A 26,633-nucleotide genomic window follows, 5' to 3' on the forward strand; every position below is an offset into this window, starting at 1 on the left:
CCTAGCCACTCTGGCTGTGCCTAGAACTTGTGTCAAAGGTCAGCCCCAGTTGAGTCTAATCCTCAGCAGAAAATAATCCAATTTACAGCCAGCAATGTGGACCAAGCTCCGACACCAATCTTAAAAGGACCGAATCACCAATATTCCATGGTTAATACTTCCCCCTCGAGAACCCTGTTGAGGGTATAGATCTGGTCCACTATTCCAAGACCAGGACAAAAACCATACCGCTCCTCCTGGATCAGAGATTAAGCCACCACACTCCTCTCCAGCACCGCTGAGTAGACCTTTCCAGGGAGACTGAGGGGTGTGATCTCCCCCTTTTTAAAGAGGGGTAAAACTAGCTCGGCTTGCCAATCCAGCGCCCTTGACGTCCACACAATGTTGCAGGGTGTCAGCCAGGACAGCCCAACAACGTCCGGAGCGTTAATAAACTAAGGGCTGATCTATCCCCCCCCCCGGGGCCTTGCCACCCAGGAGATTTTGACTGCTTCTGCAACTTCAACCCCAAAAATAAGAGAGCCCGCCTTAAAGTCCCTGGCTGCTTCCTCATTGATATCTTGGTCGTCTGGATTGAGGAGGTCTTGGAAGTATTCCTTCACATTCCTCCTCCACAACATCTTGAATCAAACTACACATCTCCATAAACTCCTCCCGTGCCCGAATTTTAGCCTGGGCAACCACCGAAGCTGCATGCGGCTTGGCCAGCTGGTACTTGTATGCTTCCTCCTGAGCCCCACAGACCGAAAAGGCGTGATGGGACTCCTTCAGCTTGAAAGCACCCCTCATCACCAGGATCCACCAAATTGTCTAAGGCTTACCATCTCGGAAGGCACCGACCACCTTACAGTCACAGCTCCTGACTGCCACCTCAACGATAGAGGCACGGAAAATGGCCCAGAAGATATCAAGTTAGTTGGTGTGAGAGGGGAGGATACAGAGACTGGGGTTTGATGGAGAGGCTTGTTTTGCTGTGGCAGTCCCTGAAGAGAAAAACTGAAAGAAAAACGGACTTTTTAATTCCTCTTCCTTCAGCCGAAGGGAATAATCAAATCTTTGTACTTTTTAAGACCTTAATACACTTTATAGCCTTAACTTTGACACTTTACATTTTATTTGTATTTCTTATTCTCCCTCCTTCCTACTATTATCTATTATTGTTATGTTTTACTTGAAACTCTGCCACAACAATTTCCTTCAGGATAAATAAAGTTGTTTTTATTCTTATTATTCTTATTCTTAAAGAGGAGGAGAAGAAGAAGGAAGAAGAAAAGGAAGAAGAATACAATGAAATAATAATAAAAAAAATTACTTAATTGTTTAGAAACTGATACACATACCCATGTGTGTACATTTACACATATACAGTGTATATACAAACACATAACCATTTATAAATATGAAACTAAATATATAAATACAGAAATATATAGGTTATATGCACACAATACATGGTTTGTAAGATAAATTGGTGTGTTTAGGTGATAATGACCGTGTAATTTTCCACAAATAACACTTTAATTAAGTAGGATAGTCGGAAATAGAATGTATCCAATTATGAAATGCATACAGTATTATGCATATGATAAAATGAGGAGTTAAATATTTCCCCACTTAGCTCATATGAAAGCATAAAATTAATCAGCACAGTAGTTGATTTTACTTTCCTGTCTTGAGATGTTGTTTTTTCGATAGATAATATTAATTTTTGGTTGGAAACTGTTCCAGGACATGTAAATCAGGTCAATTGACCACGTGATTATCGTCGTGTCTGCTGTAACGGTCCGTGGAGTATCAACTGCTGCATAGGTCGTTAACATATTTCCGGGCTCCTATTGGTTGTTGTAACGGGTGTCTTTTCGCTGATTGGTCAAATACAACTGGGCGGTTTGGCGACCCCATCGGCGTTCTTCCGGCTTACATGTTGGAAAAAAAGAAAAGACGAATGGAAAAAATTGTTATCCGCAAAACGACCATTGCATTGTAACTTCACGATACGGTAATACCTGCACACCTACCAAGACATGTTTGGTTTCCCAGTTGTAATGATTTTGCACCATCGTAATCTGAAATTTCCGAATTTGTCGAGGAAAATTGACGGCACCCGTGGTAGCTATCCTAACGTTAGCATGTTGCTAGCCCCGATAGCAGGCTAGCAAAATAGCTGTTTTGTTTAAGATTATAGACACAGATCAACTTTCTACAATCTTTGCTATCAGAGTAAGTTGATATTAGGTGCCGATTTTTTCACAGTGGCAACCCTAAAGGCGTGAGTACATTGTTGACTGATTTGATATTTGACAAGTACTGTTACTCCTGTGGTTGTGCAGTTTTGTCAGTCTAGAAGGCATTTAAGGTTTAGCAGAGGTCCACTGAAATATCGCGATCTAGGTATTTGTTTAAACAATTGTGGGTTGACAATTGTTACCGTGGCTTATGACCCTGGTTTCTTTTGGCACCCGCTAACCATAACTCGCCCGTTTGTATCCACCCGTCGCGTGTAAAGGGTTAAACTTTGTGCCTTTCATTGTTGTGGTGCTCATGCATGATTGCAGAAGGCCAGTGGGGTTTTAAATCTTAATCGATGCCGTAACAGCATGAACGTACCTTTCAGACATCATTCTCGGCCATCCGTAGTCCAAATGAGTTCCCAGCAATTCCCAAGACTCGGGCTGCCTGCATCCAGCGGGGGAGCTCAGCTGATCCCCGCTGTTGGAAACTTGGTGTCCGTCAGTCCGACATCAAATCCACCAGGTAATTTATGATAAATGAAGGGGCTTGTGGTTTATAGCAAAGTTGTCACCTGTTACTTGTTTTAATATCAACTGCAGCTGGTGCAGATACTGACAGTGGTCGGGATGCTGACAGCAGCCAGCAGGATCACCTGTCTCCAGTGAGTGGGTTCAGAGATGACAAGCAGGAGACCATGGTGGTCAGACCTTATCCTCAAGTACAGACACTCAGCCAATCCCAAGCTCTTCCCCAGACTGTGCCAATCCAGCCTGGCGCACCTGTGACTTTACCAACTCCCTCAGTTCACCTTCCACAGGGCCAGCCTGCAGTCCTCACTGACGGCCAGATGAAGGTGAGGAATAAAGATGAAACATCTAGTCGACACAAATGAAATAAATGTTGGTCATTCTACCCCCATCGTAACCTCTACTACTTTCAACGCATATTAGCAAGCAAGCTAATGCGAGTTATTTATTGACTAATGGCTGAAATATTAGCAAGTCTTGCAACATTCGATCACTGACTAAGTTAAAAGAGGGAACACAATTGATTTATTGAGGATTAAATTGTATGCAAGTACAACTTGATTTAGTTTCCTCACCACTCCTTGAAGTTATCGGGATAGATTTTGCCATTTCACGCCATGTTATTTCGTTTATTTTGATATAATCAAAAATACCAAGATTGAACAATGAACTATAAACATTGGACAGTCTTTTTTTCTTTTGATCCCTTTTTTTCGCGTTTGTTTGCGTTTCATACTAAGGCTTCATTTCCAGTGTAATTTATCCACAATTTATTGCACAATGCATGAAGAACCAACTTGTTTTTATCTCTAGTGTGGCGCCCAACCATTTGAATTCTACTTGCGAAATTTTGCAGTTTTAGAGTGACTGATTATTATTCACTGCACTTTGTGCACTTACTTCCTCTGTTTTTAGGCTGTTCTAAAGTCACCAATGCCAAGTCGCCTTATTGCCCCCGCACCGGCTTCCAACCAAGGTCACATCCCTATACCCCCCAAGGTGCCGGGCCACATTACTGTAACTATAGAGAGCAGCATTGCTCCAACCCCTTCTATCCCTGTGGCAACCATTAGTGGTCAACAGGTGAGTTCTCAGATAAGTTACGACAAAGGAATTTCTTTCTATTTTTCACTGTTTGTAATATGCACAGTTGCTTTATTTTATTTCAGGGTCACTCCAGCAACTTACACCAACTGATGCCAGCGAACATTCAGATTATACGGGGTAGTGCCCCTGCATTGCAAATCGGGACCCCTACAGTTCCTCCTCAGACATTCACGTCTCATCTGCCTCGAGGTAGACATGACAACCACAAAATGTTCGGCAATAAGAAATGTACATTTGTCCTTGTCACATCACTAATACATTATTGAAAATTTTTAAAACATCGGTATATTTTCTGATATGCAGGAGCTGCTGCGGCAGCTGTAATATCAAGCTCCAAAACAGTCCTGCGGCCTGCCACAGGAGCGAGTGCTGGTCCTGGCCAGCCTGCAGTGCAGCACATCATTCACCAGACAATTCAGGTTCCCAAACTATCGACTTGAACAGACAGCACGTCACGTAGAATTCACAAACATTAACGTATAGCATGTTTTTCTGCACACAGTCCCGCCCTGCTGTAACAACATCTACTGCAGTACTTCCAACTGTGGTGGCCCCCATTTCAGCAACAAGAACGCAGTCTCCGGTCATCAGTCCTACAGCGACACACTCTGCAGAGGTTGCACATGGGTAAACAGCAATCAGAATTCATTTATAGAGTTGATATAATTTAATCACTGAGGCTGTTTGTGGTCGAATAATGACCACTAAAATACATTAGTATAGCCAAGTGGGTCAAGTGTGTCCATGACCTCTGCAGTTTGAAATCAACAAAAACTTCATACAGCCTTTCTCCTCACATTCTTCTTGAATCCCTTTTGTAATGACATGAACTCAAGGTTTTGTATTCTGGATATGAGTCATGGTTACCATGACCATAAAAATCTTTCATCAGATCCGTCCTACTTATAAGATGATGGTAATAATAAATGCCTATTTGATTTTCTAAAATTAAGATATGGTATTCACACCAAATCGCATTCTTTTAAAACTTATAATTTACTTAATCCGTTATGGCAACATATACACTGAAGTACAAAGTACAACAGTTACTAAAATACTAGATGAGAACTGAGATTACAGAAAAAAAAAATTAGTGTCACAATAACTTCTTGTGCATCACTTGACAACTTTCCAGTTGGCCAATTATCTGCATCAAATTGTTTGATTTGGTATATTATTTCCAGAACTGATACTCAAACTAGTTTTAAAAAGCAGCCAATAAAACATTTTGTTTGATCCGTCAAAGTCATGGACCCAGTATTATCTGGGCCCTCCAGGTTTTAAAAACAACAAAACAAAATACAATGCCGGCATCTGTGATCAATAATTAGTTTTAACTTTGGACTCCTTTTAGGCGCCCAGGACTTGCCATCCACCCCCCTCCAGCCACCGTTAGCATTCAGCGACCTCAAGCATCGAGGGACACTGCCACACGAATCACTTTGCCATCGCACCCTGCAATTGGGGCTCAGAAATCTCAGCCTCCACATAACATGACACAGGTTATTGTGTCTTGATAACAACTACTAAAATTACAAGTGATATAATAGATTCATGGGAATAATTTGTTTTTTTGTGTTTCTCACAGAAGCCCATCTTCAGTACAGTGACACCAGTGGCTGCAGCAACTGTGGCACCAATTGTTGCCACCAACACAGTGCCGTCAACCACCACAATAGGTATACTCATCATGCATATTTAATGTATCTGGAATTTGTTTCTAGGATTTGTCAAAGGTGTGTACATCTGTCAGTCTTCTGTGCATATTTTCAGTGTTTGAAAATGTTTAAAGCACTAAGAATAGATAATTTCTGTATTAAAGGTAATATATAAGCTACGTTTTCACTGATTGAGATAATGAGAATTAATGATTTGTCAAATTAGTGGTATCTTTTAATTAATACTTTCATTGACTTCTAGGTACTGGTCCACACACCCAAATGACCAGTAGTACCATTGTCACCATGACAATGGCCTCACACTCTTCTCATGCTACAGCAGTTACCACTTCTACCATTCCAGTTGGTAAGTTTGTTTGGGTGGAGGGAAATTACATTACACTGGTAACCTCTTGTTGTTAATGTTTTCTCTTCCCTTTTACTTATGATTTTAGCTAAAGTAGTCCCTCAGCCCATTGCCCATTCATCATCGCGTGTTCAGTCTGACTATCCAGGAGAAAGAGCCAACCTCATCCCTATCCCAGGCCATCGGCCCTCTCCAAACCCGGTCACCATGGAAGCAAGAACTGACAACAGGTCAGCAAAACAAATTATTATTGATCAATTGTGTATATCTTCATTTTCAAAATCTCTATCCAGAACAGGCCAACATTTGAACCATTAACATCTTTGAAATCTATGATACTTGGGTAAGGATTGTAACAGCAACTCCACAGAAAGCTGTCATTATGGATGAACAACTGTTTTATATAAATATTTGTCATTGAAAAAAAGAATTGAACTTTGTATACCTGTAAATACTGGTAACTGAACAAAGAGAAGGGGCAAAGTGTTCCATATATCGACATGCTGGCAATGAAAACCTATTAACATTTTGATAATGGGTTGAAATGGTCCAAACATTAATTTTTACAAACATCTATTACGAGTTCATGACTACCTTTGTCTTATAATTATAATATGCAGGATGGACATTAATCTTTTTTTGAAAGTGAAATGCTGTGTTTCGTAAATCATAATTTCGGAGTTTAATGGCCCAGGCCAACATAAAATGAAATGTGACTGAAATGTATTTATCTCAGTAATAAAGTTACTGGGAGAATATTGGACTGAAATTGTATTTGTCATTTTGAAGGCCCTCAGTGCAGTTTCAATATTTCCTGCCGGCTTACTCCTCCTCATACCCTCTGACGCACACCTACACTCCCATAAGCAGCTCTGTTTCCACCATCCGCCAATATCCCGGTAAAAACAAAATCTTTTTTTTTTTTTTTTCAAATGCTAGTCATTTTCACACAACTGATCTTTTGAAATACCTACAATGAAAAAATCCAAAGGTATAACTTTTTTTGTCTTTTAACTCCCAACTAGTCACTCCACAAGCTCCAAGTCCAGCACTGCCCACGCAAGCAGGTGTAGGTGTGGCCACCACTGTCCATCTTAACCACATGCAACTGATGGCAGTGGATCGGATTGGTCTGCCATCAGCACAAATAGGCACGCAGGGGATCCAGCCAGCGGCTATCGCTGCACAGGGCATCCAGCCGGCGGCGATAGGAGTTCAGGGCTTGCACACATCTGCATCTATCACAACACAAGGAATACAGCAGGCACCAATAGTTACTCAGCAGCAGCAGCAAAATCCACAGTCTGAAGCAAAATCTGGTAAATATTGAATGGAAAGATTTCAATTGTTACAAGTTGATAAGTATTTTACGATTCATTTTTCGATTGCCTTCAGGAGTAGTTTTGGCTGAGGGATTCGTAGCCAGTCCAATAAGCACCACATTTGGCACCACTCAGCCAGTTGCCACGATGGTGCAGGCTCATACCCAGGGAGGGGGTCCCACCTTAGTCTCCTCCCCTCGACCCAGCATTCTACGCAAGAAGCCCACCAATGAAAGGTCTGTTTGAGTCCATCTTGTCAGATTGCTTTGTCAAAGTCCAAAAAAATGGGCATATTGTGTCTTTTGATTCAGCATTTTACTAAATCTTGTAAACCCACCCTCTAGTTCTTATAATTATGTCAAAGAACCTTCATTCTCCTGTATCTCACATGACTTTCATTATCGATTGACTCGATACTGTTCTTGGCCAGTGCACCAACCTAAACCTTCCTGTTTGTGTCTTACAGCTGTGTCCGTAAGACCCTAATCCCCGCCCAGCCCAACGAACCCGGCAGTGGCAGAATCGAGAGCGGTGTGAGAGGAGCGGGCTCGCCCCGAACAGCAGGGTGAGTATCTGTCACATCACTGACATAACTCTCATTATTAGAAGTTGGGCTATCACTTGACACTTGTTGTTTGCCTCACAGGGTTAAACCCAAAGCAGAGGTGCATATGGCAGTAGCCCCCCCTGTCATGGCAACTGTAGAAGCACTGTCTGCACAAGGTGGGGAGCAGCAGGTGGTGTCCTCAAACACTCAGCACCTCACACAAGCCATTCCCAACATGCTGGCCACACCAGGACCTGTACCCCCCTCCCAGCCCTCCACTGTTCTCTCGGGCTTGCCAGGGGCCATGGCTGTAACTCCTCCTGTTCCTGCCTCAATGGCTAACACAGTGGCCTCTCCCACTCAGCCTGCAGCCAGTAGCACTCCAGGTTGTGCTGCCAACTCCATCTGCCACGATGTGAAAATTAAGCAGGAGCTAGAGACTATGGACTCCTCTCAGCTCGGTGAGACGCGTACGATCAGTCACGTGGCAAACGCAAAACTGAGAAATAAACACATAGATGAAAAACTAGTCTCTTCCCTCTTCAGATGCCAGTGTGAACTTGTCGTCAGGGGTAGCCCTCACGACGCAGACCTCCACCTTGAACACTCCTGCTACAGGAGATTTGATCCCCGGAGCCTCCCCAAGGAAAAAGCCACGCAAGCAGCAGCATGTGATTTCTACAGAGGAGAGTGAAATGGTCGAGACCAACAGCACAGATGACGAGAAGGCCCCAGGCCGGCCCATCCCCGGTAGGGCTGAGAGACGGGAATCCCCACCAAGGGAGTATGTCGGTATGTATTTCCAGTCATTTTCAGATTAACATTAATGCTCTCCTATATTGTCACAGTGAACACCCGTCTTTCTGTCTTTCAGATGAGGAAGGAGTCCGTTATGTGCCGGTCAGGCCTCGGCCACCGGTCACCCTTTTGCGGCACTACCGTAACCCCTGGAAAGCAGCTTACCACCACTTTCAGAGGTACAGCGACATTCGGGTCAAAGGTCAGTATCTTCTCACATATGATTAAGAACATCTGCTCATACCAGCGTCGAGTTTTATCGGTCCAATAAATGTTTTTCTTTTTCTCCCTAATGTTCTTATTTTTGTGTGCGCATGTCTCCCAGAGGAGAAGAAGGGCACTTTACAGGATATGGCCAATCAGAGAGGGGTGGCATGCAGAGCACAAGGCTGGAAAATTCACTTGTGTGCTGCACAGCTCAGGCAATTGGTAAATGAACCATTTAAATGCTCTTGGAGGGATTTGTTCATTCAACCTTGAATTTCCATATAATTTTCTTTTGAACCTACAAGAGTTGTGATAACATGCTGAAAAAGATAGCATAACTGAAAGTTTAAATGAGAGTTCTTTTACTCCACGATGAAAACGTGGTGTTACAATCGTGTTTAAATTATTTTGGTGCATTCTAATAATTGTTATTTTATTGTTTGGCCTGCAGTCAAGTTTGGAGCATGATGTATACAGTCGTCTGTCTACCCTTCAAGAGGGACTAATCCCAAAGAAGAGAGCAGGTGCTGATGATGACCTTCACAGAATCAATGAGCTTATACAGGTATGTTTTCTGACTTGCAGGGACAACAATTCAGCCTGTTTTACTGTTTGTTTCAATAGGTGGTTTCCTTTGGTCTATCATAATTATGCAACATATATAAGTCCATAAGTGTCAAAGAAGCAATTTTGCTTTATAAAATTACCATCCTCATTTATGGCAGATGAAAACTGCATGGCCTTTTAATGTTACACAGAAATTAAATCTCTTAAGAGAATGAAAGGCAGAAAATAATGTTGTCTTGTTTTTTTTTTTGACTGTTGTTGAAATTGCTCTGAAAAATTCTCAAGTGATAAGTTTGAAAATGTTCATGTTGATTAGAGCATTAATTGCAGCGCCTTAAGCAATTTATACAGTGAATGCTTAACATCTGAAAGGACAGATAAATGCAAAACATACTGATTATCAAGGGTTATTTAAAATATTGTAGTTTTGCGAAACCGTTTGCATTCATACCCCAATGTACGGCTGTTATTCGGCGAACCAGCTACCCTGTCAGTCACACCGCTGTCTTTTGTCTCCAGGGTAACATGCAACGTTGCAAGCTGGTGATGGACCAGGTGACTGAGGCCAGAGACACAATGATGAAAGTGCTGGACCACAAGGAAAAAGTGCTGAAGCTGCTCAACAAGAACAGTGCTGTCAAGAAGTCCTCAAAATTGAAGCGTAAAGAAAAGGCATAAAGAAGACTCTTTTTCTGTTGCCACCACCATCGTACCCTCTGGAGGGGTAAAGGATTTTGCTCAGAATTTGGTGCTATGATCTGCTGCATACAATCACAAGCACCGTCCCTATCTGCCCTGGGAGCAAGTAGTGAGAAGTGACCAGTTGAGTTACAGACTTCAGAAGACAAAAGCCCATCCGGAATAGATTCTAATTTAAAACCAGAGCATACATGGGGACAATGTAGGTTACATCTGAGTGGTTATCTTAACTGTCACAGTTTATCCCCTTCTGTCAACTCTTGAAGACACCCTACGAACCATTTTTGCAAAATTAATTTCAGTCTCTTCTTTTGAAATATGGTCTGCCACTGTCTTTTCTGATATTTGGCCCTAAAATGTATTTGTTGCAAATGTCCAGTACTGGTAATGAATCAATGTTACAAATCCAAACCATTTCTGAAGAAATTCCGTAGAAAAATGTATACAAACTGTTCCTGGGAAGCGTGCTGATTTTTTTTTCTTCGACGTGTGCCTTCATTGTCGTTGTGTAGGTGACATAGACAGGGACATCATCATATATGCTGTTGAAAGGTTAAATTTTGAAACAACCCAAAGGGATCAGTTCAGTCTAACTGTTTTCCTCCTTTTCATCCTCCGTATTTACAAATTCAATTGAAGTTTGTTTGTCTGGTTTTGCCTGTGAGCCACAAAATTCAGTGAGTAAAAAGTAGGAGATTAAAATGAAAAAAATCTGAATGAACAAAATATATGTACAAGACTCCCATTATTTGCACATGTTGGCATCAAATTTAACTCCATGATTCATCTAGCTGATCTCAAAAAGGATCACAACATAATGGTAAGTCATTTAGTTTTGCTTCAGAAACCTGAGTCATTGAGAGAAAATCCCTATGTGGTTCCAATGTTTGATTGAATTTGTGTAAATCAATATTAATGTGCTCGGTTTTTCCCCTTTTTAAATTTTTTGTACACATTAAAACACTTTGTGCTGTATGCCGCTTCATGTTACAGAGTGTAACAATAATGATGTTACAAGGTGAAGTGAGCCAGAAAACTTCAGCCATTGTACAATGTTTTTGTCTGTGTAATTATAGTAAAGAAGCTTAAACATGATGTACTGTTTGATCAGTAGTATTGAACACACTTTATTTACAGGTGTCACTTTAGGTTGAAGCAACAGCTCAAAAATATTACCTTGATGGTTTTGATGACAAAATATTAGAAATTGTCATAGTAAAACTATCTTGACAATTAAATTGTCTGAAGGTTTTTGAATAAGAAAACTATGACAAGAAATTGTAGCAATTAATGTTTTCGAATTTTTGAATCCATGTCTAAATATATATATATATACACTCATATTTATTTTGATATTGAATTCAAGGGAAGCTTCCGGTCCATGCCTGCTCTTGGTTGGCCTTAAATCTACAGGTTTTAAAGGTTTTCAAGAATCATAAGTAACCTCCGAACAACTTCTGTATAATCAGTACTGATGGGAAGTGTTTGAATCAGTTCAATGATCTGTTAAGAAACCTCTGTTACTGTTTCCTATCTGCCCTTTACAACATGATTGCTTCAAGTACCGCCCAGCATTTTGGCAGTTGGTTTATGAATCAGCAGAAATTAGTTGCTGGCAGTAGACTAAAATCCTTATTTTTAAACATGACTGATAAAATGATTGTTGTTTAACACTGAGCAATAGTTGTCCTTTAAATTCTAAGTTAAGAAAACATATGTTCTAAAACACTTTGTCATATATAACTCTTAACATGAACTTATTTTGTGTGACATCCCATTTTGCTTGATAATGTAGGTAGTCAAAGTTGAGGACCTGCACTATTAAGAGATAATGCACTGTCATTGGCATTTATTCTTTTAGCGTTTGTCTTGTTGCTAGTTTCTTGCTTCTGCCTGCACAGGTGCAAAGTCCAAGGGCCATAAAGGTAAGCTAATCTCAGAAAATTTCCTGCTTTGGAGCCATTCAAGATAAAACTCCCTCATCATTAGCAGGTAAGAGCTTATGTGACTTGTGTATCAATATTTTAATGGGTCTAAATTACTATGAGAAATTTAAAAGTATACCGATCTTAGTTGTGATTTAAGGGTTGAAAGTGTAAGTATTGTGTTATATTAATGTGATCAAATATAAAGTTTGGAAAAAAATGAAGGGCCTATGTTAAAGCTGGAAAACTGTCAAAGCCTACTTTAAATTCTTGTATTTAACCTTGATCCTCTTAGTTGCTTGTTCAGAATATTCAATTTAGTGAAGTTTACTCACTTAGCTGAATTTGTATGACGCTCACTAATGATATAAATTTGCGTTACGCTACATCCTGATCTTTGCAGATGCAACCATAATTTCTACAATGCTTCATTTAGGGAAGGTAAGATGGCATCCTGATATTCGCATAATTGTAGTGATTCTAAGCGACTGGTTATAGAACTGAGACTTTCTTGATTTTGATCACATCTTGTTTCTGTAACTAGGGAGATTTTGTATGGATGGACCAAGGTGTTGGGGTGGCCATCGGGGCCCAGGTTGGCGTGACACAGGCTGGACAGCTCCAACTGATCGATGATGAGGGAAAGGTACCAAATTTAAAATACCTTACTCGGAATATACACTTATCATATAATGTATCACCTTTCTCTATACACAGGAGCACAAGATCAACAAGAAAATGGAGGGTACACTCCGACCGATGCACCCCACTTCTATCAATGGTGTGGATGACATGATAAGACTTGGTGACCTCAATGAAGCAGGCCTACTCAGAAACCTCTTCGTGCGACACAAAGAAGGAACCATTTATGTAGGTTTCTTGGATTCTCTGAACCACCCAGTTTTATGATATTCCAACCTGTCTTCCCTTGTTGGTGTGCTTTCAGACTTTGTCCTTTACCTTATCATAGTCATTTTCGCCTCCATAGAAACCAGTGAACGTCTATTTAAAGAGAGTAGCACACAGCTTCCTTCTAAGAGCATCACATAGTGTGTCATAAACTATGACGCAGGCTCATTTGAAATATAGAAAGACTTAATTATAAATTCTGAAGATTCAAGTTTGAGCAGGGGTCTTAGACCCGTGGGCCAATTGCGTCCCTCGGAACAATATTTTGCACCCCCCTGCCTGAAATCGAATCTTTGCATTAGTGCGGCCTGTGCATTTTTTTTCCACATGCATCTGAGGGTATTATAAAGTGGGTTTCAAAAAAAAACAGACAAGGAAAAAATGAAAAAATAACTTTGCAATGTATTTTTTGCCTCAAAATTTGAAAACAAAATAACTTTTTGATGGAAAAAAAAGGCCAGTGACATTGTTAAAACGATCTTTTCTTCTATAAAAAAAAACACAACAATGCTAGCAAAAAAATGGGCAAAATTAAAATGATTGATTTAATAACCAGAATAGCCACGATTAGCCTTGTAAACGTGATACCTCCTCTTATACATGCTACCAATCAATTTTGTCATAAATTCTTTTCCCACAGTGACAAGATTTTCTCTTAACTCAATATTTTTAGGGTGTAATTTCATCATTTCTTTTTTAATAGTTATTTTTTAATATCAATTCATCATGAATTTTTTTTAGAGGATCAGTTCATTACATATAAAGATTTTTATAATTTACCCATTTACCTCGTTTACACTAAAACAAAGGAAAAATTTGGACCTAGTGTTACTTCTAGGTAATGATTTTACTGGTGATTTTATGCGGCCTGCATTAAATGAGTTTGATTATATTTGGCAAATACCATCATATACAGGTTTCATGACTAAATCGAGATTGATTTAGTCAACTTACTAACATGTACTGTAGAATTTGGGTCTTGTCAAAATCATACACAAAAGATTTTTATAATTTACCCGTTTACCTCCTTTACACTAAAACAAAGGAAAAATTTGGACTTAGTGTTACTTCTAGGTAATGATTTTACTGGTGATTTTATGTGGCCCGCGCAAAATGAGTTTGATTATCTTTGGCACATACCATCATACACAGGTTTTATGACTAACTCAAGATTGATTTAGTCACCTTACTAACATGTACTGTAGAATATGGGTCTTGTCAAAATCATACACAAAAGCATGCTCCCACACTCATACACACACAAAGCCGTGTACTTCTGAGACATGATTAACATTCTTCTCTTTTTAAGACATACACAGGCTCCATTCTCGTGGCAGTCAACCCTTACCAGCTGCTGCCCATCTACTCTGCAGACTACGTGCATATGTACACAGACAGACGGCTGGGCGAGCTGCCGCCGCACATCTTTGCCATTACAGACACTTGCTTCTTCAATATGCGCCGCACCCAGAGGAAACAGTGCTGTGTCATCAGGTTCTGCTTTTGTTTGCTAATGACTTGCATAGATATTCTGAGACTACGGTTCATTTACACCCGCTAAGTTTGATTTGTGATAGTTCTGAGATAAAATGTCACCACATCCGAAATCTAAAAATAAAATCAGTTAGATTCTACAAACAAGCAGCCAAAGATTAATGTTTTCATAGGATAAAGGAGGCAGATGGCAAATAGTTGGCCCTAATATCCAGTTGTTGTAAATAAGTCTTTATGGAGTAAACTGAAAGCAAATCATTTTTTTTGTTTTGCAAAATTGAATATTGAATCTACTGACATTTAATTACCAAACACTTCGGAATTTGTCAGTCGTCAGGACCACGTGCCTTCACCAAGTTTGGGAAATCCAGCAAAGCTTATGCTTTCTAGCATAAAGGGTTCTAGATTATGGAAATATAGTGAAAATATTTAATAACCAGGCTGTATTTTGAGAAACGCATTAATTCCACTATAAGTTTCTCAAACCTTTTTTCTGCTGTATTCAAGTACAACACCCAGGTTACCGGAAAATGGTCGCATACTTTCACACACACACATACACACACACAAAGAAAATCAACATGAAATAAGTAAATAAAAATGTTTTGATATATATTTATATATAAACATTTCTTTATGAAATCATGAACACATGATCAAATGGTCATAAAATGATGAAGTCAACTTGTTAAAAACTAATCAGCCTAAAATCTAAAACTTGTAGAGAGCATTTTTTAATGATAAAAGGGAAAAGAGAGGTAAGAAAGAACTGGGCTGGGCAGTTGTGTGCCCCTTTTTTCATGTTTTGTGAAATCTGCAGCTTGATAGGGCAAGTAAGTCCACCAAAGAACTGATAAAATGTAACTAACTCAGAATATATTTTTCCCTTTTCCTTAGAACTGTTATTTTTAGATCATGAGCTCATTTAGCAAGCTAGTCATCTTGTGGTTTACAGGTTAACCGACCACTGATGTCATGAGAAATAGATACACTGAAGTCATCATATTTCCTTAATTTGCTATCCAATTAAATTCAATTCCAACTAATACAAAACCAGTTGTTTTTTTTTTTACGTATTTACAATCTACAGCCCCATAGCAACATTTTAATATGCAATACAACATTACAGGCCTATTTTGTCAAGGCACAAACCTTTATCAGGAATGGCGATATACAATGAAGCCTCATTGAAAATGGATAATAAAGGATTTTCACTACATCACTACATTACTATATCACTATTTATTATACAATACAATATTGTACAATACAAAGCAAAATGTGAATTATATTTGAACAGTGCTGACTTCTATATTTTTTGTCTTCAGTGGAGAGTCGGGATCAGGAAAAACAGAAAGCACAAAAGTCATGCTACAGTTCCTGGCTGCAGTGAGCAGCCAGCACTCCTGGATAGAGCAACAGATCCTTGAAGCCAACCCTATCTTGGAGGGTGAGAAACCCAACTAATGACAGAAGCCAATCTACCAGTCTTCATTAACATTGAGATTCCCCCCATTACATTCAGTGTAATCAATATATTTCTATCTATCAGCCTTTGGTAATGCCAAAACTGTTTGCAATGACAACTCCAGTCGCTTTGGGAAGTACATTGACATCACCTTCACCAAAGGAGGAGCCATTGAAGGAGCTCGCATTGAGCAATACCTGCTGGAGAAATCCAGAGTCTGTCGACAGGTAGGGAATTCTCATATTTCTTCGAATTAAATGTCATACTTGAAATGGTGTTACCAAACAAAGGTCTCATGTTTTCGTATGTAGGTGCCTGAGGAAAGAAACTACCACATCTTTTATTACATGATAATGGGCATGCCAGCTGAGCAGAAAAAGATTCTTTCTCTTGGCACTGCTGCTGAGTACAGATACCTCACCATGGTACTAGTATACATTACAGAACTGATAAAAAGGCTTTGCTGATTTATTTTTGAGATAATAATAAAATAAATGATAATAAATATATTTATAAATATGATTTTTCACCAGGGTAACTGCGCCACCTGTGAAGGGAGAGATGATGTGCAGGAATATGCTCATTTTCGTTCAGCGCTTAAGATCCTATTGTTTACAGAGAATGACTCCTGGGAAATCTGTAAACTACTTGCTGCCATCATTCACATTGGAAATGTGGAATTTGAGGGTAAGTGCTGTTATACCTACAATTATATATGTACAAAGTACATAAATACATATACATATACACACACACACTCACACACTCACTTATCACCCATAACATGATGACATAGGTGAGGTAAATAAAACATTGTATATCCATCTGGTAACAATGGCACCTGTAAGTAGAAAATCTACAAGTAAAACAAGTCAACATTTTGTCTTCAAAAATGTGTTTAGAAAGTGTGAGTCTAAAGATGTGAATAATCAAAGAAGGACACAATTCTGATAGATAATTGGGTCAGAATATGTCCATAACATCAGCTCTTTTGCCATGTTTCTGGTCTACAGTGAGAATTAGCAAACAAAGGAAGTACCAATGACAGATGCATTGGGAGTGAGAGAGGTCCGTATGGCCAAATTAGTCAGAAAAGTTACTACAACTCATTTACTTGAAAAATATTGCTGATTCAAAACAACACATCGTCAAGAACACATCATTATATGTTTCATATTGGGCCACCCGGCTGTACATCTGTCAGGATGGCCATAATGCCAATTTTTCCAGTTGTCAAAGAGTTGTTTGCAGCATTAACCTTGTTGCAGACAACGTAAACCTTTTCATGGTAGCATTATTCCCCCATGGCAAGTCAGATCTATGGAGCCCCCTCCCCTTCCTCTTCACAACAGCATGAGAAGCTTTGCCACTGGTAATCGTGTAATCCAGTTCATCCTGCTCACAGTGGAGCAACTTCATTTGGCACTCACACTCTGTGCTCAAGACTGGGTGAGGAGGGTGAAAGGACACCCAGCAGGAAAAAAAAATTAGTCCCCTGTCAGAAAGAGTCTCAACTACCACCTCCGACAGAGCTTCAACCACATCCCAGGACAGGTGGGGGACATTGAGTTTGAGTATGCCATGTTTCATGCCTCCATTGTTGAGGCAGCAGAGCGGAGTTGTGGCTGTAAGGTGACGCCTGTTGAGATGGTGGTTACCGAGGCAAAAACTTGGGTGCAGGAGGAGTTTGATTAAGCCATGGAGAATGACTTTTGGAAGGTGCTGAAGAGATTCTGGTCCGCCATCTGGCGGCTTGGGAGGGGAAAAGCAGCACACATCAGCCCTGCGCTCCATAAGGCTCTGGATGTTGTGGGGGTTTCCTGGCTGGCTCGCCTCTGCAGCATTGTGTGGAAGGCAGGGGCAATGCCGCTGGACTGGCAGACTGGGGTGGTGATCCCCCTCTTTAAAAAGGGGGTTTGGATGGGTGCTCCAACTACAGGGGGATCACACTCCTCAGCCTGTCTTGAAAAGTCTACTTAGGGATGCTGAAGAGGAGGGTCAGACGGATCGTTGAACCTTGGATCCAGGAGAAGTGGTGTGGTTTTCATCCTAGCTGGGGAACAGTGGACCAGCTCTATCCCCTCGGCAGAATCCTTGAGGGCACACAGGAGTTTACCCAACCAGTCTAAATGCGTTTTGTGGACCTGGAGAAGGTATTCAACCATGTCCCAGGGGGAATGTTGTCAAGGGTGTTCCAGGAGTATGGGATACTGAACCCTTTACTATGGGCTGTTTTGTCAATGTATGATCATTGCCAGAACATAGTCCGCATTGCTGGTTGCACGTTGGACTCATTTCCAATGAGGGTTGAACTCCGCTAGGGCTGTCCTTTGTCACTGATTCTGTATATAACTGTTATGGACAGAATTTTTCGGCACAGCTTGGGTGTTGAGGAGATCCAGTTTGGTGACCTTGGGATCGGGTCTCTGCTTTTTGCGGATGATGTGGTTCTGCTGGCTCCATTAGACTGTGATCTCCAGCTCTCATTGGAGTGGTGGTGTGGAGCTGAATGTGAAGTGATCAGGATCAGCACCTCTAAATCCGAGACCATGGTTCTCAGCTGGAAACGGATGGAGTCTCCCACTCAGACGGTGGGGAAGGCCCTGTCTCAAGTGAAGAAGTTCAGGTCCCTCAGGGTCTTCTTCACAAGTGAGGGGAGGATGGAACAGGAGATCAACAGGCGGCATCAGTAGTGGTGTGGCCTCTGCGCCAGTCTGTCTTGGTGAAGAAGGAGTTGAGCCAAAAGGTGAAGCTCTCAATTTACCGCCCAGTCTGCGTTCTTACCCTCACCTATGGGTCGTCACAGAAAGAACAAGGTCCAGGATCCAAGCAGCTGAAATGAGCCCTCTCCGCAGGGTGTCCAGGCTCTCCCTTAGAGATAGGGTGATGAGCTCGGCCATCTGTAAGGGCTCAGAGTAGAGTCGCTGTTCCTTCATGTGGAGAGTTTTCAGATGAGGTGGCTTGGGCTTCTGGTTAGCATGCCTCCTGGACGCATCCCTGGTGAGGTTTTCTGGGCATGTTCAACCAGGAGGAAACCTTTGGGAAGACCCAGGACACGCTGGAGGGACTATGTTTCTAGGCTGGCCAGGGAATGCCTTGGGATCCTCCAGGAAGAGCTGGACCAAGTGGCCGAGGAGAGGAAAAGTTGGGCTTCCCTGCTTTGGCTGCTGCCCCAGTGACCCAAACCAGGATAAGCGGTGGATGGATGGATGGATGGTTGCCCAAAGACATGAACATAACCACATTCAGTGTAGTTTCTGTAAACCACTCCCTATATCAGTTGTTGAAGGAAACCCATACTGACACAGGGAGTACAGGCACACTCAGTTTTGTTAGGATTCCAATGTTAAATGTAATTTAAAATGTGTTTTAAGATTCAGTAAGCTCTAATCTATATTTTCATGTATATACCATTCATGTGTTGTGTGTTTCCATTTTAAAATAAAAATTTCAGATACCACTGTAAACAATTTAGAAGCCTGCAACATCAAAATATCATCCAGTTTCACCATGTCCAGCAAGCTTTTGGAGGTGAGTGTGACCTTTTCACTTGAACGTGAAGATACAGTAAGAGCTTTAATGAACTCTGTGACTGTATTTGTCCTTTTTCCTCAGGTGGATCCCAAAGCACTGGAACAGAGTCTAACTCAACGCTCCCTCATGACCACCAGAGAGAGTGTGACCAAAAAACTGACATCAGCCCAGGCTTTGGATGGCAGAGACGCCTTTGTCAAAGTAATAATACAGTGCTTGTAGTTATAACAGTCTTGGTTTTTCCTTCATACATGCAGGTTCTATAAAAGTTTTGCAAGGTACAAAAATGAAAAAATAACTCATGGAATGATTAAACTTAAACATACCAGGAAACACAACAAATAACTGAATAAGTAAGTAATTCAATAATAATAATAATAATAATAATAATACTAATAATATTAATAATAATAATAATAATAATAATAATAAATAATAATAATAATAATTATTATTATTATAATAATGATAGAATGAAATTTTCAGTTCTATTTTAACTATTGTGAATCATCATTTCGAGGACTGGTGTTCAGTGTGCAGGTAAGTACGGAGTAAAAATTGAACACTGATCCCAACTGAACATTTTAGATACAGATAAACAAGGTACACTGAAGACTATAATCTGTTTCCAAATTTTACTACTAATTTCAATGAAAACAGGCTAGTTCATGTTTCTCATATACAAAACTTTAGTTTACGAACAAGGTCAGCTGGACTGCTATGCTGGTAGCATACAGCTAACATTTAGATACAAATTTAATCAGTGGTTTGGTATGTGACTGGCTAAAACCAAGTGCTTGTATAGATATCGTTTTAAGGTTGTGTAGTGATGTATTTGTTCACAGCAAGATGATTCAGAGGGACTTTACTGTTTGGAGTTTGCAGATCCTCCCCAGCTTCTACTCAGAGATCAAAGCATGCAGTAGATTGATTTTAGACTTGACAAAGGTGACAAAGATTGAGCAAAGGGTTAAAAATTATGGTAAATTATAGGTCTCTACTTTTGACCATGTGATTGACTGGAAACCACACAAGGGTGAGCCCTTGTCTCTTGGAAAGAATTCCAGTTGTTTGTTGTCACAGAGCCCCAGTGACCCTGTGTGCAGTTTCAGTTGCATTGAAAAACAATGAAAAAATGAATGGGATTGCAATATAGACCTCACTGTTACTGTTTCTAGGCCATACAGCATTGCTCACCCCTGTCTTGTACACCTCTCATTCTGGCTAATAGTCCTCATAGTATAGTCCGCATAGTATCCGTGACACTTTTCTCCACCCATTCCAACCTGCTTGAACCTGTCTCTTCACCTCTGGACTGTTGACCCCAAGTACCTGAAACTTCTTGATCTCCACTCCCCGTAGCCTCACCGTTCCACCTGGGTTTCTCTCATTCACAAACTATACTCTGTCTTGCTGCGACTAACCTTCATTCCTTTCCTTTTTTGGAGCATACCTCCACCTCTAGATTTTCCTCAACCTATTCTCTGCTCCCACTACAGATCACAATGTTATGGAAGCATGTCGTGCAAACATCATGGTCCATGGAGATTCCTCTCTAACCTCATCTGTCAGCCTGTCCATCACCACTGCAAACAAGAAGGGGCTCAGAGCTGATCCCCGATGAAGCCCCACCTCCACCTTGAACTTCTTTGTCACCCTTACAGCACACCTCACCCCTGTCTCATAGCTAGCATACATGTCCTGCACCAGTATCACTTACCATACCATAGCTCCTCTCTTGGCACCCTGCTTTTTCTAGGTCTACAAAAACGCAATGCAGCTTCCTATGGCCTTCCCATAGCCTGCGTCTCCTTGATCACATTAGCTATAATTGTCCAGTCGAAGCTCTCCTTGAACAAAAAGAGTCTTTCTCAACTCCTCCCTGAAAACCATACAACTCTCCTCCCTTTTCAGCTTCCATCAGTTTGTCCTCTGTGCTGCCTTTGTCCTCTTGATCTTCCTTGTCACCAGAGTCATCTTCCAAACCACCATCCTATGCTGACTACACTCTCACCTACAACTACTTTGCTGTCACTGATCTCTTTCAGGTTACCTTGTCTATACAAGATGCAGTCTACCTGCGTGATCGTACCTATGCTCTCATAAGTTACCCCATGTTTCTGTCTTTTCTGGAAAAAAGTGTTCACTATAGCCATTTCCATCCTTTTTGCAAAGTCTGTGTTTCTATCCTGTATACCCAATCTGCCCATCACTTCTTCATCCCCCTATTTTCTGCAGCCACATGGCCATTGAAGTCTGCACCAATTATCACTCTCATCTCTGGGGATATTCTGCGTCACATCATCTGGCTCATTCCAGAACGTCTCCTTCTCCTCAAACTCACATCCCACCTGCAGGGCATAGCCACTTACAACACTTAGCATCACAGCTTAAGTCTATCTGACATTATTTTGACCTCCAGAACATTCCTAACTCACTCCTCCTTCAAGATAACTCCTACTCCATATCTCTTCCTGTCAATACCATGATAGTACAACTTAAAGCCTGCTCCTAAGTCTCTAGCCTCACTATCTTTCCATCTGGTCTCCTGGACACACAGTATTTCCACCTTCCTTCTCTGCATCATGTTGGTCAACTCTACCTTTTCCTGTCATAGTCCTGATATTCAAAGTTCCCTCTCTCAGTCCCAGAGTCTTGCCTTTCTTCTTCTCTCTTTGCTTCCAAACACTCCTTCCTCTTCTCCTTCTTCAACCCACAGTAGTTCACTTTCCACTGGTACCCTGTAGGTCATCTGTACCATTAGCGGTTGATGTTAACCTGGGCCTCAACCGATCCAGCATGAGATTATTAGGTTTGATTCGCATGTTTGGTTTTGGCAAAATTTTACGCCTTATGCCCTTCCTGACAGAACCCTTTGCATTTATCCCGGCTTGGGACCGGCTCAGGGAGACTCTGGCCCATGCGCCCCTGAGGCTGCATCTAAAATATCAGACATCTGCTGAGCCCAATATCCCTCTCATGCAGTATTTAAACCTACGAAGTTTAAACTAAATTCAAATTTAACATGATTTACGTCATATGAGGAATTGTTCAAATGTAAAATTAGGGACTGGTGGCATATCCCTATGGTATGACTTAATTTCATCCATAGCTAACTTCTTTGTTCTTTTACTCTCTTTTAAACTAGCTAAAACATGAAAGTCAGGATGGGTTTACTGAGGGAAAAAACGTCAAAAACAAAAAAATAAGAAATACAATAATAAGATACAGCTTACTTCTGTGAAGAGATTGGTTGACCTCAGAGTTATTCTGAAACTGTGAATGTACACTAGCATACATTTTTTGGAATTTTATTAAAAACACAAACATGAACAAAGTAAAATGAGCAACCATCAGTCGATGAGGTGAAAGATATACAATTTCCTTCAGTTGCGAAGATCTTTGGTCTTGTATGTAACTTTTAGCTGTGATTTTTCAGATTTGCTCAAATTTTCACTTTTATGCTGATATTTAGGTTTATGTTTAGGTTTAACTATAAGGCCTGTAAATAATCGGAGCAAAGGAACTCTCCCAGGACCTCTGGAAAATTGCATAATGTTGCCGCGTGCCCTCCACATGCACCAGCTTGCAGTATGTCGTCCTGGATGGACATACTGCAAGGTCCAGTGATGTGCTGTGTCATCCGCACCACTCTTGATAGTGTTTTCCTGCTGTGACTGGAGCAGTTCCCCGTTTCCTGGCTCTGTTTTTCGACCAGGACAGATCCTCCGTGATGAAGAAACTTGAAGCTGCTGACCTACCTCAGTGTTGCCAATGGTGATAGAGCATGTATTTCCCCATGCTATATCCTGAGACTCACTATCTCTTTTGTTTTCCTTACAATTAGACAAGTTGTTGTCCTTGCCAAAGGCAGACAAATGATTTGACCTTGTCTATGTAGGTGGACTCAAAGGTGTTTATGATGAGGCTCCTGATGGTTTTGTCGTCAGCAGACTTAAAGATGGAATTTTAGCTGTACCTGGTGGTACGTTCATGGGTAATTAGGGAGTATAAGAGGGGGCTAATGATACAGCCATGTGACATTCCTGTGTTGAAGACCAATGAAGAGATGTAGCTGCCAATTCACACCACATGTGACTTGTTGCTCAGGAAATCAAATATCCAGCTGCAAATGGAGTTCCCAAGACCAAGATTAATGAGCCTAGAGAACAGCTTAGAGGAAATCATTGTATTTAATACTTAGCTGTCAATGGAGAGGATTCTCACATGTGATTTCCCCTTGTCCAGGTAGTTGACACCAGTGTGAACTGCTAGAACAGTGGCACCATCTCTCTCTATTTTTTTTTCGCTTGTGTTTTTTTATTTTATTATACTTTATTAATCCCTTAGGGGAAATTCCTCTTTGCATTTAACCAATCATGGTGCAACAAGAGACTGCCCTTGTCTTGACTGGAACAATACAGACAGATTCTTTGAAATGGTAGGGGCTATGGATTGGCTCACAGAAATGTTGAAGATGTTTATATTCTGTCAGGGTTCTGGGCTATCGTCCAGCCCCAGTTCTTTATGGAGGTTTACTCTCTTGAAGGTCTGTCCACATGTAGTCTCGTGGCTGGCACAGTGTTGTCTGCATCAAACAGGGCACAGAACTTAAGTTTATCTTAGAGTGAGGGAGTGCACAGTTCAACCTCCCTGTTTCTACTCTTACAGTCTGTGATACAGTGTAATCTGTTCTACTACAATAATAGCAGCATCTGGATGTGTGTTTTCATGTCTGTAAATTATCTCGTACCATTGTGTAGGCTTGTAATTTACCAGGTTGTGGAGGGATGTAGACAAGTGAGAGGAATACTGAGCTGAATTCTCTGGGCAGGTAGAAGTGTCTTACTTAAAGGGTGTGCAACTCCAGGGTCGATGTGCTATGAGTTGCCATGCCGACAGATAGAGAATATGTCAACCCTTATGACACAGGCTCCAACCACGTGTCTGTGAATGCAAAAACACAGCAGCTTCTGATGTCCCATCGGTATTTTAATCTGTGCAAAGGGATTCTAGTTCGCTATTTAGGGACTAAACATTTGCAAGCAGGCTGGACAGCAGGGCAGGTTTGCCTTGTGTCTGACCAGAGAAAAAGTTTCCTTTTTCTCATAATCTTCCAAGAAGCAAACTCAGTCTTGCTATTCCTTTAATTGTCTCTATCTAATTCAATACCATTTGGATCCCTTGCATTCTTTCAGCTGACACAATCTGTGATAGTAAAATATTAACTTTTTGTCCATTTGTTTTTGTGCAGGCTATATATGGACGACTTTTTGTTTGGGTGGTAAACAAAATTAATTTTGCCATCCACAAGCCGGCTGAGGATGACAATGAGGCCAGACAATCCATTGGCCTCCTTGACATCTTTGGCTTCGAGAACTTCTGCAAGAACAGGTCATTGTTCACAATGTCACTTCTTTTCCAACCAGAGAACACATTTTTACATGGACTAAAATCTTTATTCGGTTCATCTTGTTGCAGCTTTGAGCAGCTCTGCATCAACTTTGCCAACGAGCAGCTACAGCAGTTTTTTGTCAAGCATGTTTTTAAGCTGGAGCAGGAGGAGTATTCGCGTGAAAGCATTGAGTGGAGGCACATTGACTACAAAGATAACCAGGAGACACTGGATGTGCTTGCCTACAAACCCCTGAACATGCTGGCTCTTATCGATGAGGAGAGCAACTTCCCAAAGGTTTCAGTTAGGCTGCTATTAAAAATAGTTTATTACAAAATGGATCTGTTGAATTCTCCCTTCTGTTATTTCAGGGCACAGATGCCACTATGCTCCAAAAAATGAATAAAGTCCATGGGAAAGGGAATGTCTATATCTCACCCAAGAACAACTATGAGATGCAGTTTGGAATTCATCATTTTGCTGGAGTGGTCTACTATGACTCGAAAGGTAAGCTTAAAATGATCAATAAGCCATATAACCACAATTCTCCTGTGATGTCCTTAATGTGTCTGTTTTGTTAAGGTTTTCTTGAGAAAAACCGTGACGCGCTCAGCTTGGATCTGATTCATCTGGTGGAAGACTCTACCAATAAACTCCTAAGAGAGACATTTCAGAATGAGCTTTCTCTTAATACAGTCAAGAGCAGCACAAACCCCAAGATGATCATCAACATGTCAAAGAACTCTCTCAGGGTTGGTGCAGGTTTTAGCATAAGAATTAAACACAGGTATGCTCGTTGGAAAATAAATACATGAAATTTTGTATCTGTTTCTGATTGATAGCAAGCAACTGATGCCAAGAGGCATGTTCCAACTCTGACTGGCCAGTTCCGTCAGTCGCTGGATTCCTTGATGAAAACTCTAACTGCATGCCAGCCCTATTTTATTCGCTGCATTAAGCCCAATGAGTTTAAGAGGCCAATGGTGAGAAGAACAAAGCAGATATGAGCACAGAATAAAAATAATGAAACTTGCTGGACAGTCATTGAGACTTCTTCCTTATTTTGCGCAGCTTTTTGACAGAGAGCTTGCCTTGCGTCAGCTTCGTTACTCTGGAATGATGGAAACAATCAAAATCAGAAAGGCTGGATATCCCGTACGTTACACTTTCAGCGAGTTTCTCCATCGTTACAGGGTCCTTCTGAGGACATCCCAATGTGATCCTAAAAAAGTGAGTCAGATGTTGTAACAATCCCATTTTTCCAGCTCACTGTGGCTGTGGAACCCTAATTCTCTCATTCTAACAGGAAAGTAATCAGAAATGCTGTGAAAGCATTTGTGAGACTGTCCTTACTGGCGAGGATGATTGGAAGACGGGAAAGACAAAGATTTTCCTGAAGGTGTGCTGCCTTGTATTTCATAATTGATGTGTTTTTAATTATTGTTTGTATGTAAGGCATAGATTATACCTTTTTCCAGAAAAAAACAGAAACCTTTTCCCAGACAAAACAGAACCATAGGGTGACTTATAAGAGCAGCGGTAGGAGCACGCATGTAGACTACATCTCGTAAAGACGAGGTAACCTGAAAGAGATCATTGACTGCGAAGTAGTTGTAGGTGAGAGTGTAGCCAGACAGCATCGGATGGTGGTTTGTAGGATGACTCTGGTTACAAGGAAGAACAAGGGGGCAAAGGCAGAGCAGAGGACAAAGTGATGGAGGCTGAAAAGGGAGGATGGTTGTATGGTTTTCAGGAAGGAGTTGAGAAAAGCTCTGGGTGGTCAGGGTGAGCTTCCAGATGTTTGGGCATCAACAGCTAGTGTTATCAGGGAGACCGGTAGGAGAGTACTTGATGTGTCATCTGGAAGGAAAGTAGAT

General features: G+C 41.0%; 2 protein-coding genes across 2 annotated transcripts in view; both read left to right on the forward strand.

Moving 5' to 3' along the window:
* The first annotated feature begins 1,881 nt into the window (after positions 1-1,881).
* Positions 1,882-11,264, forward strand: sap130a (Sin3A associated protein 130 a). The gene is made up of 21 exons (XM_086161751.1): positions 1,882-1,999; positions 2,615-2,754; positions 2,832-3,085; positions 3,675-3,842; positions 3,929-4,055; positions 4,170-4,285; positions 4,369-4,493; positions 5,221-5,368; positions 5,455-5,545; positions 5,787-5,891; positions 5,980-6,121; positions 6,681-6,790; positions 6,917-7,210; positions 7,287-7,449; positions 7,680-7,778; positions 7,860-8,221; positions 8,307-8,552; positions 8,635-8,760; positions 8,884-8,987; positions 9,217-9,330; positions 9,852-11,264. The coding sequence occupies exons 2-21, from the start codon at positions 2,643-2,645 to the stop codon at positions 10,008-10,010; spliced, it is 3,165 nt and encodes a 1,054-aa protein (XP_086017877.1). The 5' UTR covers positions 1,882-1,999; positions 2,615-2,642; the 3' UTR covers positions 10,011-11,264.
* Positions 11,265-12,506: 1,242 nt separating this feature from the next.
* Positions 12,507-26,633, forward strand: part of myo7ba (myosin VIIBa) — a 33,576-nt gene continuing 19,449 nt past the window's right edge. The window contains exons 1-16 of the mRNA XM_086161382.1: positions 12,507-12,602; positions 12,674-12,826; positions 14,175-14,359; positions 15,688-15,809; positions 15,912-16,054; positions 16,139-16,252; positions 16,361-16,514; positions 19,282-19,358; positions 19,443-19,562; positions 24,616-24,755; positions 24,843-25,053; positions 25,128-25,263; positions 25,339-25,508; positions 25,599-25,739; positions 25,828-25,986; positions 26,063-26,155. Of these exons, the coding sequence (XP_086017508.1) occupies positions 12,516-12,602; positions 12,674-12,826; positions 14,175-14,359; positions 15,688-15,809; positions 15,912-16,054; positions 16,139-16,252; positions 16,361-16,514; positions 19,282-19,358; positions 19,443-19,562; positions 24,616-24,755; positions 24,843-25,053; positions 25,128-25,263; positions 25,339-25,508; positions 25,599-25,739; positions 25,828-25,986; positions 26,063-26,155 (2,205 nt within the window). The 5' untranslated portion in view covers positions 12,507-12,515. The remainder of the gene's footprint in view (positions 12,603-12,673; positions 12,827-14,174; positions 14,360-15,687; positions 15,810-15,911; positions 16,055-16,138; positions 16,253-16,360; positions 16,515-19,281; positions 19,359-19,442; positions 19,563-24,615; positions 24,756-24,842; positions 25,054-25,127; positions 25,264-25,338; positions 25,509-25,598; positions 25,740-25,827; positions 25,987-26,062; positions 26,156-26,633) is intronic.

This window comes from Fistularia commersonii, chromosome 16 (assembly GCF_037954325.1).
Source record: "Fistularia commersonii isolate RoL2024-O1a breed Wild chromosome 16, RoL_Fcom_v1.0, whole genome shotgun sequence".
In the NCBI taxonomy this organism is placed as follows: domain Eukaryota; kingdom Metazoa; phylum Chordata; class Actinopteri; order Syngnathiformes; family Fistulariidae; genus Fistularia; species Fistularia commersonii.